Genomic DNA, 16027 nt, shown 5'->3' with positions numbered 1-16027 from the left:
CGCATAGACTGGAAGCAGTTTCACCCATCGCCCTGTGTCCCACCAACGGTCTATGTATTCACTATAACAGAACACACACACAGACAATCACTCTTACATATAAAGTCACAACACAAGGTGGTGTGGGAAACATCTCAGCATAAAAGGCTCAGTATGGGCAAAATACAAATAACAGTAAGTGAAGATAGCTGAGTGATTTTATAATATGAGTTGTTATTTACTCGTGCTCACAGCTGAAACTACGGGAAACTGTAAGCTATAGCAGCTTAATTTGTCTTGTTTTACCTTACGGACTTTAGCGTGTAGCGTGTGGTGAGGCATTATAAGTTTTGGTAACGTAAATGTATGTCCTAGCTAATATTTTATTGCCAATTGTATATTTAAAATTCATGTAAATTTCTTTTGCTGCCTAGTCCGCAGATTAATTTGCATTTCTTCGTGCTTGCAAGCTTCTTCACGTTACTGAGGTTTGAAGACAGTAAGGCCCACGTATTTCGTGCGATAGCTCGAATTTGTGTCAGTCCCAAGCCTAGTGGCCTGGTGCAGGGTTTTACTAAAGAAAATTTTATATTCATACTGAAGTTCTAATTTGGCGTACGGCTTTCAGCTCTTCTGTTTAGACTGATAAGGTTTTGTATCCAAGGTATGCCTCCCATCGTAGTTTTTACTGTACGCGCTTGGGTGGGACTACCGGTCTTGCGTCAATAGTCAACGCCTGGGTGGATGCGACGGTCGGGCTGCCCTGTCCCCACATCTGTGATCCGGACACCTAGACATCGGACGACACGCCTTGTCGTCTGTAACCATCCCAGAGGGACTCTGCCTCTATATTGTGCCTGTTGCAACAAGTCCATACAACTAATTGTCAAAGTTAAGTTGTTGTTTATTGTAGTTGAAAACTGGCCTTGGGCATTTAATACTTCATGTAATAACTGAAACTAACTCTTTTTTTTCATTTTGCAAGAAGTTGTTTACTGTGCTGTTTGAGTTTTTTGTATCTGATCTATTACTGTGTGAATATAATTGTATGGTTTAGTCTTCCATTCGCTATAATTACGTTGTCCTGACCTTATTTCTTTCAGGCCTTTTTTATGGATCAATGTTAATTATTCTTGTGATTTTGATCCAGCAAATTTTCTTAAAGCGTGCAGTCTTTTTATTCAACTACTAGTACTCAAGGGGATGGTCCCACGCAGCAAATGAATTTGATTTTTTAAATATTTTTTTGATAATATTATTCTGAGCGTTGGCCAACCTGTGAATCTTGATTTTGATGTTATTATTTGATTACATTACTTAGCCTTGAGGTTGGTAAAGCAAATTCTGTGTTAATACACTACTGGCCATTAAAACTGCTACACCAAGAAGAAACGCAGATAATAAGCGGGTGTTCATTGGACATATATATTATACTAGAACTGACATGTGATTACATTTTCACGCAATTTGGGTGCATAGATCCTGAGAAATCAATATCCAGAACAACCATCTATGGCCGTAATAAAGACCTTGATACGCCTGGGCATTGAGTCAGAGCTTGGATGGAGTGTACAGGTACAGCTGCCCATGCTGCTTCAACACGATACCACAGTTCATCACGAGTAGTGACTGGCGTATTGTGACGAGCCAGTTGCTCGGCCACCATTGACCAGGCGTTTTCAGTCGGTGAGAGATCTGGAGAATGTGCTGGCCAGGGCAGCAGTCGAACATTTTATGTATCCAGAAAGGCCCGTACAGGACCTGCAACATGCGGTCGTGCATTATCCTGCTGAAATGTAGGTTTTCGCAGGGATCGAATGAAGCGTAGAGCCACGTGTCGTAACACATCTCAAATGTAACAACCACTGTTCAAAGTTCCGTCAGTGTGAACAAGAGGTGACCGAGACGTGTAACCAATGGCACCCCATACCATCACGCCGGGTGATACGCCAGTATGGCGATGACGAATACACGCTTCCAATGTGTGTTCACCGCGATGTCGCCAAACACGGATGCGACCATCATGATGCTGCAAACAGAATCTGGATTCATCCGAAAAAATGACATTTTGCCCTTCGTGCAACCAGGTGCGTCGTCCAGTACACCATCGCAGGCGCTCCTGTCTGTGATGCAGCGTCAAGGGTAACCGCAGCCATGGTCTCCGAGCTGATAGTTCATGCTGCTGTAAACGTCGTCGAAGTGTTCGTCCATGTGGTTGTTGTCTTGCAAACGTCCCCATCTGTTGACTCAGGGATGTGGCTGCACGATCCGTTACAGCCATGCAGATAAGATGCCTGTCATCTCGACTGCTAGTGATACGAGGCCGTTCGGATCCAGCACGGCGTTCCGTATTACCCTCCTGAACCCATCGATTACGTATTCTGCTAACAGTCATTGGATCTCGACCAACACGAGCAGCAATGTCGCGATACGATAAAACGCAATCGCGATAGGCTACAATCCGACCTTTATCAAAGTCGGAAACGTGATGGTACGCATTTCTCCTCCTTAGACACAACGTTTCACCACGCAACGCCGGTCATCTGCTGTTTGTGTATGCGAAATCGCTTGGAAACTTTCCTCATGTCAGCACGTTATAGGTGTCGCCACCGTCGCCAACCTTGTGTGAATGCTCTGAAAAGATAATAATTCGCATATCACAGCATCTTCTCCCTGTCTGTAGCACGTGATCCTCGTGGTGTAGCAATTTTAATGGCCAGTGGTGTAGATAGTTGAAACTAACCTTCTTTTAAACGATTGTTTAATTAAGAAATTGTTTTCTGAATGATTACGATAAATATATATTTTATGTTTGAAATCAAACGGTGAACGCTTTTGAACAATCTAGTGGTCAAATGCTTCCGTGTGAGAGATTTCCTAGAAATACCTTGGCGCGCAATGTGTCCTTTTTAACTCCATTCGACAATTCTTTCTTTCACATCTTTCCTGCAAGCATTTATTCTTGTCCGCCGCGTATATTATTTTTTTAATTCCAATTTGTACGCTCTTCTTTCACCGATAGGCTGAAATATTTCATCTATTAACCAATGATTCTCTTCATTTGCCTTCCTAATACTTACGTCTGTCTTTTCATCCTCTGTGATTGCTCGTTTTAGAAATGTCCTCTCCTCTTCATTTTAACTGCCTACTGTGGTATTCCTTATTGCAGTATCCGCAGCCTTATCGAGTTTCAAACGCATCTAATTACTTCTCAGTATTTATGTATCCCATTTCCTACCACACAGGTTCTTTCAGACGATTCTCTTAAACTCCAGTCCATTCGTCGTCATTACTAAATTGTGATCTGAGTCTATATCTACTCCTGGGTACACCTTACAACCCAGTATCAGACTTCGGAATTAGTCTGAGCACAGTGCTATCCAACTGGAATCTCCCGTGTCTTCGGGCGTTTTCCACGTATACCTCCAATACTTGTGATTTTTCAGCTGAATATCCTCCATTACGTGTTGAAATTTATTGCAGAGCTCCTCTAGTTATGAAATGATAATTAAATCAATATACTAGGCTGTCGACAGGCGTTGATATACATCAACGGTGACAGTCCAAAACGTGTGCCCCGACCAGGACTCGAACCCGGTATCTCCTGCTTACATGGCAGACGCTGTATCCATTTGAGCACCCGAGGGCACAGACGATAGTGCGACTGCAGGGATTTATCCCTTGCACACTCCCCGTGAGACCCACATTCCCAACTTTAATGTCCACACACTACATTCGTAGTGCTCGTGCCCATTGCACTCATTGCTCGCGGCAGGCAATCTTACCGAGTCCCGTAAGAGTTCGGGCAATGCATGTACATCCAGCACAGAAGAAGAAGGTCAATTGTGTAATGTAGTAAAAGTGGATGTACTTAACTTATCTGTAAACTGCATAAAACAGAACGACATTGTTTACAAGCTGTTCTTTTCCTTTCCAGCACGAATTCTGACTCTGAGAGCCCATGCGCTCTCCCGCTTGCACCTATGTGGATAAATCGCCAGAGCTGCCTGCCGGCGGTGAGAAGTGTGGGCAGTGCTCACTGAGCTAAATGAATTCGCCCCTCTCTCCTGTGGCGGCCACTTTGCATATTCGTATGAAGTTTTCCGCTTTACTTCATCGTTTCCTTGTATTCGGCGTTCTTCTCTGCATGCACCACGGTGCCCATTGGAAACCGAAGGTACTACTGAAGAAAGTTAAAAAATTAAGTGTGCAGAGAGGTACATAGCCTAGAGACATGTAACATCATAGGCTATGGGAAAGACCCTATAGAAAGCTCTTACCATATGAATAAATACATTACATTAGCGTACCATATTTATCACTGGAAAGACAAGCAGAGGGAGAAAATGGCAGGTGCAAATAAAATCTACAACATGGATAAGTAATTTGATTTACGTAGAAGTAGGAAGACTATTTCAAGGTAGAAAGACATGGAGAATGGCATCATAACATTCGAAACATTGATTATACAAAACATCACAACTTTGCATATCGTTTTGAAGCCTTCCAGCAGATATCACTGCTGTGTGATGTGAACGTAAGGGCCGATCAAAAAGTTTCCGTTCGGAGGCCGTACAGACCAGAATCGGTATTTAAATCAGACGAAATCGTGTTGAGCGTTGAGGTAATCATCCCACCGAGGCACCAGTTTCAAGATACCCTTTTGGTAAAATAGCGTGTGTTGCAAACGTGAGGAGGTGCGTAACTGCCTACTGTATATCCTCGTCCGGCAAGAATCGTCGACCCTTCAAGCCTTTCTTAGAGGACTGAAGGCGCGATAATTACGTGGAAGAGACTCCAACTTGAGTTAGCGTAACTTCTGATTTACGACGTTTGCTCTATGATGAAGTGTGTTATAATATAGAGGCAGCACCCCTTGTCGCAATAGTTCACAACGGTGATTTTCGACAGACATGCTGCCCCATGATCATCTTTCTTTCTCCAGTGGTTGTTACTGGTGTTTGTCTTTCGGTAGCAAAGAAAAGAATATCACGGTGGTCCTGTTCGGACGCGTTTGGTAATAACGACTCCAGTTTCCGCAATTACTGCACGCTCGTCGGAAAGACACTTATGCCGCACTAATCCCTTGTCTACATGTCGGTGCTTACGTGCCAGCATCGGAGTCGCGCTACGTTGCCTATTTCCTGCAGCAACGCTCTCAAACTGACGGAAACTTTTTGTTTACCCCTAATACATAACAGCATTCAGCTAAACTAAACATAGTTAAAGTACTTATACTTAGCGCAAAAGGTTGGTTAAATGTTTCTTCGGGAGCGACAACTACGCATTCCATGCACTTGTATTTGCGCACTTATTTTATACGTTAAGTCGACGAACTCTCACAAGTACAATATTTCCATAAGTCAATCACGATAATGAGTTAGTGAAAAGAAAGTGTATGCTTGTTACTGTTGTAGGAGTTGGACATGGCGGTGAACTACAATTCCTCTTCCTGCGGAGAGATCTAGACATTAGATATAATCTGGATCCAGAATCAGAAGAGGATCAAGTACGAAGAAACATTTTGCGCCTCTGGACCAACTTTGCGAAATACGGGTATGTGTATATTCCACATTCAAAATAGATTCAAGACTTAAAATAAAATATTATAATCGTTTAGGACTCAAGGCCTCGATAATTTACGTGACTGCTAATGAAGGGTGATACGTGGAGGACGCTAACTGATTTTCTTTCTGTTTTAAAACTAAATTCATTTGCCAAACAAAGTGTCCATGTCTATTTACACTACTTTCAATTGCCTTTTACTAGCACCAAATATTCAGTATAATTACCCGTAAAACTACTGGGAAACTCACTCACTGAGATGACAAAATCTATGAGTTCAACCCCGGAAGGCAAAGCTACATGTCTCTGCATGTGGGAAGCCGGCGATCTTTCTCAGGACACCATTACGGTTTTTCCGCCTATTACAAGGAACACGTAATATGTTTGCGGGCTGTACAAGGTGCATATTGTTGCTACTCTCTCGATTAAATTTATCATTAGTGACACAACGGCTGGTCAAATACTAAATGAAGATACTTACAAAATATGTTAGGATTCTACTGCTATGTCACCAATACATTAAGAAGCTAAATCCCAACTGCTTGTATTACTGAGGAATAGTAAGTTACAAAACTTTAGGTTCTCCATGTTGGTTAGTACAGCTGGAACTGGAGCGAAATATAATCAAATGGGGATTTAAAAGGCTAAAAGGAAGTGTAATAAAAAGTGCAGTTAAAAACAAGACATATGCTACAGTAAGTTGAGTAAGTTGATAAGGGCATGGAGAAAATTTTGAGATAGATTTTATACTCAACAAGAAAAATAAAAAAAAGTTAGAGATATTAAACGATTGTCAGAACATCACGGCAAGTTTCAAACAGAATCAATAGTTGTTTCAAAGTAACTAAGCAACATGTTCAGCATCTTAGAAAATGAAGATAATAGGATTTTCTAAACTAAGTTTCCGTTGTAAATGAAACGGAATGTTGGCAGTCAGTGTGGATTGCCAATTCTGACTTATAGCAGTAGTGAAAGTTAAAATTATCCCAAAAATGACGGTTCTTCAATGAGAAATAGTGAGATGCGTGAAGCGTATTACTAGAATGAAGAGGGAAACAAATAAATGTATGAGGAAACTGAATAGAGTGAAAGGCATAATTATGACTGCATTGAAAATGGAATGGAAACACGGAGGACATTTAGCTCAATGAATGTCTACAGACAGGCTAAGAAAGTCCTGGAAAGCACAAGAGAGGATGACGAGGTACGGACTCCTAAGTTGAAGTTAAAGGATGTACCAACTCTAAAATTTTTCACCGTTTCCACGCAATTTATTGCTGAGAAGATCGTCGTGTATCAGCAGGAATCAGCTGTACTTTCAATATATGACGATGTTAACGGAACAGGGATCTGAATTTTGTCTTGTCAAGGAAGTACCGACTAAAACTTCATCTCTATGAAGGCTAACCAGTATGTCATGAAGTGAGAAATATTTTATAAAAAAAATGTTCAAATGTGTGTGAAATCTTATGGGACTTAACTGCTAAGGTCATCGGTCCCTAAGCTTACACACTACTTAACCTAAATTATCCTAAGGACAAACACACACCCATGCCCGAGGGAGGAGTCGGACCTCCGCCGGGACCAGCTGCACAGTCCATGACTGCAGCGCCTTAGACCGAATATTTTACATTTCACAGTCGTAAGGAATACGAAAAAATTGGAACATTAAAGGAAAGTCATTAAGTAAAAGCTATTCTACTGTGTAGCTTCACTAGTGAACACAGCAAAATTTCGCAGCTGGAGATACATCGTGAAGTCCTGTCCCTCTCCCCCCTCTCGCTCTCCGTCCATTACCTCCTCCCCTCTTTCTTCGTCCATCTCCTCCTCCTTTCCCCCTTCCTCTATACATCATCTCCTGCCGACTCTCTCTATCCATTTCCTCCCTGCCCCCCTCTCGTTCTCCTTTCACTACTACCCTCCTCTATCTGACACTGAGCCTTGTTTATTCGTATTGCAAACGGAACATTGACTGGAAACTGAAATCGATTACAATGAATAGGTAAATTGGTTGGGATCATTCGTGTATGGGGTATGACAGAGACCTTTCCAGCTGCAGGATCTGTGAGTATCGTAGCTTCAACGACATTATTTCGCATAGTTTTAATCTGAAAATGGGTGGGATTAAGTTTTTTAGACGTTCAGATTCCATAGGAGTATTCTGACGATAATTGGACTAAGCCATAAATGCAAATGTCCTGTTTCCTGTAAAACCGATGGCGAGGAAAAAAACTGCATAGCATGTTGTTATGTATAAAATTTTTGTTTGAAAAAAAAAATTAAATGTCGTGTGGCTAGAAATTATATAGAAGGGCTAGAAATGTATGTGGGAGAAACAAGTAGGTAGCCCAATTGTTTACGCGCTCTACTATAGTAGCTGAAACTGCCTGCGAGGAAGAATTAGGAACGGCACATTTGTACAGCACAGCGCAGCATTTTCTTTCTTGCGAACGGTATTAAAAGATAAACTGCGAATTGTCGTTTAAAAATGTATAGCCTACATCCCTCTAAACGTTTATCAGTGTCATGTAAAAACTGGAAATAGATCGATCAGGAAATTTTCGAGATTTTTGCTAAAAATACGTGGTGACAATTATCGAACTATATTAAAATAAATCGTCATAACATCTGAACGGCTTGTGTTAGGACGTTCGAACCGCGAAGTTTGCTGCGGGGAATGATGAGAATTAACATGCGCACGCATGGTTTTGTGTAGCGATGAGGTCCACTTTCACTTGGATGGCTTCATCAATAAGCAGAACTAGAGCATTTAGGTGACTGAGAATCCGCATTTCCGTGCGGTTAAAGGCGCTGCAGTCTGGAACCGCGAGACCGCTACGGTCGCAGGTTCGAATCCTGCCTCGGGCATGGATGTTTGTGATGTCCTTAGGTTAGTTAGGTTTAACTAGTTCTAAGTTCTAGGGGACTAATGACCTCAGCAGTTGAGTCCCATAGTACTCAGAGCCATTTGAGCCATTTGAGAATCCGAATTTCGCGATCGAGACGTCTCTTCACCCTCAACGGGTGACTGTGTGATATGCAATGTCCAGTCATGGAATAATCGATGCGATATTCCTTGATGGCACGGTGAATACCGAACGGTATGTGAAGGTTTTGGAAAATGTTTTCGTCCCCATTATAAAAAGTGACCCTGATTTCGACAATCGTGTTTCATGCAAGACTGAGCTCGACGCCACTGAAGCAGGAGCGTGTTTGATATACTGGAGGAGCACTTTGTGGCCATAGGCGACTGGCGTGGGCCTCGATTGGCCATCATATTCTGCAGATCAGAACACTTGCGACTCTTTTCTATGGGGCTATATTAAAGACAAGGTGAATAGCGATAACACCAAAACCATTGGTGAGATGAAAACAGTGACTGAGGAAGTGACGGTGAAAATTCAATATAACTTAGAGAGTAGCGCCACCATGTGCTGCTATCACTGGCAGTAGACATCGTGGCATGGTAAAGAAAGAATATGCTGCTGGGGAATACTCTGCGACGTAGTTCGTAGGCGCGTCCACAATGCATCGACCGTGGCTGAAGGAGGACCTCAGCGGGCAAGTTGCCGGCTGAAGAAATCCCACACATGGACGACATATCAGGCGAACGGGAAGACCAGGAAAGCTGTAGTAGCCGTCGTCTTCGAAGAAGGCATGCACGTTCCTCGCCACATGTGGTCGGGCGTTGTCCTGCTGAAATATGGTATTTGAAACGGGTTGCAGGAAAGGCAGTGCCTCGTGCTGTAAAATCTCCCTGATGCAGTAGTAGCGGTCCAGGTTGATCTCAAGACGTAAGAGGCGAGGTCACGTGTTATAGGCAATGGCGCCCCAAACCATTCTATTTTGCCTTTCTCCTCATTGCAACTCAACAATAGTCTGCCCAATAGCTTTCACCACGGCGGCATCGAACACGTATGGGGCCATCAATGTAGGACAAGTGTAACACTACATTCATCCACTCAGCGTGTCGGAGTCGGTGTTCACAAGCGCATTACAGTCTGTGGCATTGGTGGGTCTGGTCAGTGGAAGCCAACACAGTTACACGCGTGCCACCAGTCAACCTCACAGAAGGCAGTGTCGAACAGTCGATTCAGACGTGTCTATACTCGTTGCAGCGCGCCTACGTCGCGCCAACACTCTGGAATAAGCCGACGAGACGGCGGTCTTCTCGCTCTTTCGTCTCAATGTGTCGTCCAGTACCCCGTCGGCTCTCTTCTCTCCACTGGTTCCACATACCCCTCACTGCCGAAGAAGCGTGCCGTCTACGAGCCGCAATATTAAGGAATTACAAATGCGCCTCACAGAGACCAAACATTCTGCATCGTTCGAACGGAATCACATGCCGATATTCCATCCTGTGACGTCGGGGAGACATAGTGGCACTTGGTTTTACGTTTTTACTTAGTATGACGGCTCCGCACCGACTGACCGTTGCGAAACACTGACTTCTACACTCACACAAAAGAGAGCGCCTATGTGCACATCATCTCTCTGCCATTTAAATAACTTATTATGGTTCTGCTGTTCTGCACGTCCTCTTGTTGTGGCATGTTGCAGAACATTGCTTCTGACACCCAAACTTCCAGATGTCAGACACTCAGATTAATACAAAATGTTCTAAGTCGATAGAGTATCAACCAAAACTCAGATTTAGTTCGTACTAAGTATGTGCTGTCGTCCAGCTGAACGGGCGTTAAGGTTAGTTAAAAGTAACACCAGAAGTGTGCAGCACAGAAAGAGCGTAACTATAAGTAATATGAGTAACTTCCGTGGGAAAGCGTTAGACTGTCGTTCGAAGGGTCGTGGGTTCATTCACCAAAGATAACAATTTTTTTACTGTATTATGCGTGAAAGTGTTACAGGGGGTTGGTAATACTTCCTTACGTGTGATGCAACTGTTTCCTTGTTCTAGTGTTCCGTTTGCTTATGAATATTCTGTGAAACTGCAAATGCACTAGCTGCTTCAACACGAGTGGTGTCTGTTCTGCCACACATGTCCGACAGAACACTACATCTATCTATACAAATGTACTTAGGTTTGCTACTTCCAGCTAACGAAGCGAAAGCAAACTGCCAAAAGAACATTGCTGCACACTCCGAAAAGTCCTTTTATATGCCACGAAAATGTTCTCCTATACAATAGTTAACACAAACAGTCGACAGTGGGGCTTGAACTCAGAAACTGGGGTACGAAGACTTTACGCTGTACTAACGCACCCACGAGAGAACTACAAAACTGACACTCACAAGCACGCCTTTCCTGATCCCCGCAGTTCTAGTGTTATGTTTAAATTCCGTTTACGCATGTTCTGCTGGACGAAAGCACTTAACGAGAAGTAATCGGTGTTTTGGTTGATGCTCTACCTACATACAACGCTTCGTAACGATATGAGTGTCTGGCATCTGGAGGTTTGGTTTTGAGTGTTTCACATTTTACGAACGGTAGTGTACTATCTACATATTTATGTACCATACGTTATAAAAATATGTGACCTATGCCTGTCCAAGAGCTGATTAGAATATCTGAAGTAAATTGGCCAAGAAACTTTCTCCATTTTCGGTAACAACACTAAACAATGACGTGCCTCTACAGGGTATAGCACTGTCCGCTCACATTAATGTCATCACCAGTCAGAAGCCTGAATAACCATCTTTTGCAGAGCGGACCGCTGAAAGACGAATAGGAAGAGATTCAGTGTTGTTCTGGAAAGTACAGACAGGGTCGAATCCACTGCTGTGCCCACTTGCGCTGCTTTTCTCGGTCGTCGAGCCAAGGTGGAGACAGCCTTACCGATATGGTTACACGGATTCTCCGTTGGGGCTAAGCCTGAAAAAGTTTAGTGGCCAGGAGGGTACGGTAAGCTTATCGCAGTGCTCTTCGTACCGCGTCCGTGCACTGCCGACTGTGTGGCCCGTGGCATCGTCCTGCTGCTAGTGGTCATCGTGCCGAGGAAAAACAAACTGTATGAAGGGGTGGACATGGTCCCCAAGAACAGACGCATACAGTACTTATGATGATCTATTGTGCCTTCCAGGACGACGAGATTACGTTTCACGACGTACGCGCCAGCGGCCGTCCGTCCGATTGCGCATAAAACATGATTCATCTGAAAGAGCGTACACTTGAGGTATGGGCGTGCAAAATCCGCACTTTGTCCCAAGGAACAGCAGTCAACGTGGGTGCATAAACAAAGCGCCTGATGCGGTGACCCATACACAGCAAAGTTTGCTGAACGATCGTTGAGGACACACTGTCGTTATTCCCTAGGTTAATTCCGACGGTCAGCTGCCCAACAGTTGAACGTCTATTCGCTCGTACTTATCTCAGCAGTCGTCGTTGACCTGTGTGATCTACAGTCCGTGGTGCACCACAATTTCCTTTGCGCTGGTTTGCATGGCGCCATTTTGCCATACACAATATGAATTAATCACAGCCGGACGTGAACAAAAAAAAAAAAAAAAAAAAAAAAAAAAAAAAAAAAAAAAAAAAAAAAAAAAAATGGCTCTGAGCACTATGGGACTCAACTGCTGAGGTCATTAGTCCCCTAGAACTTAGAACTAGTTAAACCTAACTAACCTAAGGACATCACAAACATCCATGCCCGAGGCAGGATTCGAACCTGCGACCGTAGCGGTCTTGCGGTTCCAGACTGCAGCGCCTTTAACCGCACGGCCACTTCGGCCGGCGGACGTGAACCGTTTACAGACTTTGACGTTTAGGAAATGTTACCACCCGTCGTCCCCAAGCCAACGACAATGTAATTTTGGACGTCAGTAAATCGCTCCGACTCCGCATTATGACAGCGAGTGCACTATTTACCGCGTCCACCACCCCCATTCGACACGCTTTATATACCCTCCACTGCTAGTGCTGCCACCTGACGTCTGTGATTGGCTATTGCACGTTGATGTCAAGCACAGGCAGTGATCACATTAATTTGACTGGACCGTGTAGTTTAGATCACATAACAAGCACAGAAACTGTTTTCCGAAACACTGACTTTTGATCAATAAGGACTAGCCACGTGATAGGGAGCAAGAACGTGTGTTGACAAATGTCCTTCCTTTTTGTGACCATTCACAAAGTACCTCAATTATGTTGAATAAAATACAATGTAAACAGTTGCAACAGATTATTATAAAAGTGCACACGCAATAGCAGGCAAATTAGTACTTAAAAGTAATGTAGACATTCACATTACCTGTTATTTGTAGGTAACTCAAACCCAGTATGTCACTTATGTTAGATATCATTTTATTGGCCTGTGTCTGAAGTTGTAACCAGTTGCAGGACAACGAGAGATTTGTTCACAGACAGGACCAGAAACTATATTCTCATTACGTAGCTTGCTTCTCCGGTTTGCTACCGCTAGTATAAAATAAGTACAGAGAACCTACTGAAACGTCCCCTTAGAAAAATTAATGAATTACTATGCAGATAAACCTCTTACATTATTTGATTTTCAAACAGCTGAGCAGAACTGAACGTACTCAGACATTTCGCTCTTTACCTATTCTGATCAACACTAAACTGACACACAATATTTTTAGCGCAACGCAATCTGACTTTCAATAATCCCTACAAATAATGGCCCTGGCCAACATTAACCTATACCTTTCACAAATCACTTACCTCACAAAAATCTTCGTCACTCGAACTACTGCAATACAGTGAGCGCCACTACTGCCAGCTAAATAAAAGATTCAAACTGCTGAAGGCACTAACTACTGATAGGCATAGTTAGCAAATGAAAGATTTTGATAGAGAACAAACAATCTATTTACCTTAATAGTGTTCAAAAGTCATAATATATATATGAGTTAATGACATCCAGTGTTACAAATTTACTGTGTCTCTGATGGACATACGTCCAGATCATCCGCTCTCAAAACTCCGCCATTTCTCTCCCCACATCCACCACTGCTGGCGGCTCACCTCCAACTGAGCAACGTAACGCGCTGTTAACAGCCAACTGCCCAACACTACAATGGCGAATATTACTCTAACAATGCAAACCAACTACAGCCTTCACATAGCACAGTCAGTGATTTTCATATAGAGCGCTACATGGCGTTAGCAACATAAAAACCTAAACAGCCTACTTACACTACTTTGCAACCAGAATGTCAAGTCGAATGCAGCAGTCAATACATTAGACGGACAAAATGTTATCAGAAGTGGACAAAGTTAAGATTTAGTAATAAGTGCATATTTTCCGCAGAAACCCGACACCAGTTGCAGATCCTGTGGTCTGGGATCCCTACGACATGACGAGGAGGAGCTACCTTCTGATACAAGCCAACATCACGCTCGGCCACGACAAGGACAAGGAGAGCATGGACTTCTGGGACGAGAATGTACCGCTGCAACCGTTCCCTGGAACATAGGGCCTACTGATGAGAGCACACTCTGCAGACACCGCACTGTCAGGGTTGCTTCATAATATTGTTTGACGTGATAATAAAAACGGATTACAGATTACACACATTCATTTTAATTTCAATAATGTGAAAGGATGTCTTCTTTGTGGTTTGGCTATTCAAACGTATTTAGCTCGCAGTATTGGTTATTGTAACTAGAAAGCTATACCCCTAATCACTTGCTCTCTACAAAGCTTTCGTTACTTACTTTCGTTCCTGATACATGTAATGTTCAGATGTCTGAAATGACGTTAACATTGATCGATAAGCGTGCAGAGGTTTGTTGAGAAAGCAATATTCAGAAACGTTACAATAAATAACTTGGTGCCAGATGGTATATTGTGATCTCTGTAGAAAAATAGTAGTTATATGAAGGTAAATCTTCTTTTGTCACATTCTGGTATCTTTTTTAGAGTTGAATAGAACTTGGGTGGAGGGGAGTATGTCCGTCCATTATTTAATGATAACCATTTGAGTGAAGAAACCGGTGTACAAAATTGTTGTTGTCCTGTGGTACCTTTTATTGTAGAGAAGACGGTTCTTCGACGCTGTAAAAGGAGGTAAGTGAAAACCGATTAATTACTGGCTGGCTTCAACTGTGTCACAATGGCTGCTTGCGCGGTATGTATAAATTAAGAGTGATTCTCACCCTTTTCAAGAGCTTGTGATCTTTAACTTCACGATTTCACGGTCAAAACATAATAACAGTTTTCTACAGGTCATTCATCAGAGAAGTCCTCTGCCTCCTGCACACCGATCTAAAGCGAGATAGGTGTATCTTTTTTTTCTAGGTCATGAAACTAACCATAATCATGGCATATGGTACTAGAAGATAATCCGTTCGTGCCTCTCTCGCTAAGGTAAATCCCTTTTGTGTGCTGAGAGTAATGATTCCATACAATATCATCCTCAAATAGAGGGCGTATACGATTTTCAAAATCGTTAAATTATTTTTCTCTCACTGATAAATAAGCAGTCATCGATTTTTCTGTCCCCGTCAGTAAAGGCAAGCCTCACAGAAGGAGATTTTGCACCGGCGACCGTTTACAGGACGTAAACATACACATATTTATCGTATTTATTTTATGCATTTGTACAATGAACAACGCTATTGTTACATAAATGTTTATTTCGTGCTATTTGCAACCGACCGCATGATGACGAGCAAACTAGAATAATAAGGAAGTATTTTCCAACATTCTGAGACATTAAACCAGAACAGAAAAATCAGGAAAAAAGCCGATCCTGAAATATTTTCTCTCCGGCACCAAACCAACGGGTCAGGCAAAGAACACCAGTTCTCTTTCGTAGCGCTTGTTAAATTTAAATGTGGGCGTAGAACTGATTTTTTAGGAGATACACTGTCTGCTAAGCGCAGAATTTGGTTTCATTTCTAGTATTTTCAAAATTTATTATTTTTAACGTAATTTGTAATTGCATAAATGTTCCACAAGATGGCGGAAAAATCTTGTAGTAGCATGAATAATATGCTCGCATGACACAATAAGTGGCAGCTAAGGGTCATCACCGTTGGTTAGAAACAGATGATTGCTATGCTTAATCTCCCAATTTTTTTGCGAAAAAAGCAGGGAAAAAGTTATTAGGACATATAGAAGTCGCGTATGAGCAATAAATACAGCAGAACCACAGAATAATAAATGGTGGCCCATTCGGGGAGTGAGGAAGTACCCCCCCCCCTTTCGCGTCGTGGAGTTACACAGTTATACAATCGAGATTATATTCAACATGAGTATGAATGTCTAGCAAACGACGAGTTTTGTACCAAAATGCATCTGGAGCGGAAGAAAGAATTAAAAGAGAAGAGACGAGCAGTTACCATTCATCAATATCAGCAACAAATAACAAGGGAGATAGAAAATCTGACAGCGCTCAACACAGGCATGGCTGACAATTTTAATTTAAATGAAGGATCAAGTTCCCTCGCCTGCAGGGAGACTCTGGGGACGACGCTGGGTGGTAACTCACTTAGCGCACAAATTACGCAAGAAAACAGTAATAAACCAAGGGAAAACCATTTGCAAACAAATGTACAGCTAAT

General features: G+C 42.7%; 1 protein-coding gene across 1 annotated transcript in view; it reads left to right on the top strand.

Moving 5' to 3' along the window:
* LOC126251824 (acetylcholinesterase-like) overlaps nt 1–14294 on the top strand; it is a 78243-nt gene extending 63949 nt beyond the window's left edge. Inside the window, exons 9-10 of the mRNA XM_049952486.1 lie at nt 5397–5535; nt 13770–14294. Of these exons, the coding sequence (XP_049808443.1) occupies nt 5397–5535; nt 13770–13935 (305 nt within the window). The 3' untranslated portion in view covers nt 13936–14294. The remainder of the gene's footprint in view (nt 1–5396; nt 5536–13769) is intronic.
* The last annotated feature ends 1733 nt before the right edge of the window (nt 14295–16027 follow it).

This window comes from Schistocerca nitens, chromosome 4 (assembly GCF_023898315.1).
Source record: "Schistocerca nitens isolate TAMUIC-IGC-003100 chromosome 4, iqSchNite1.1, whole genome shotgun sequence".
Lineage (NCBI taxonomy): Eukaryota > Metazoa > Arthropoda > Insecta > Orthoptera > Acrididae > Schistocerca > Schistocerca nitens.
The sequence above is the reverse complement of the archived record's forward strand: the minus strand, read 5'-3'. Positions and strand labels throughout refer to the sequence as shown.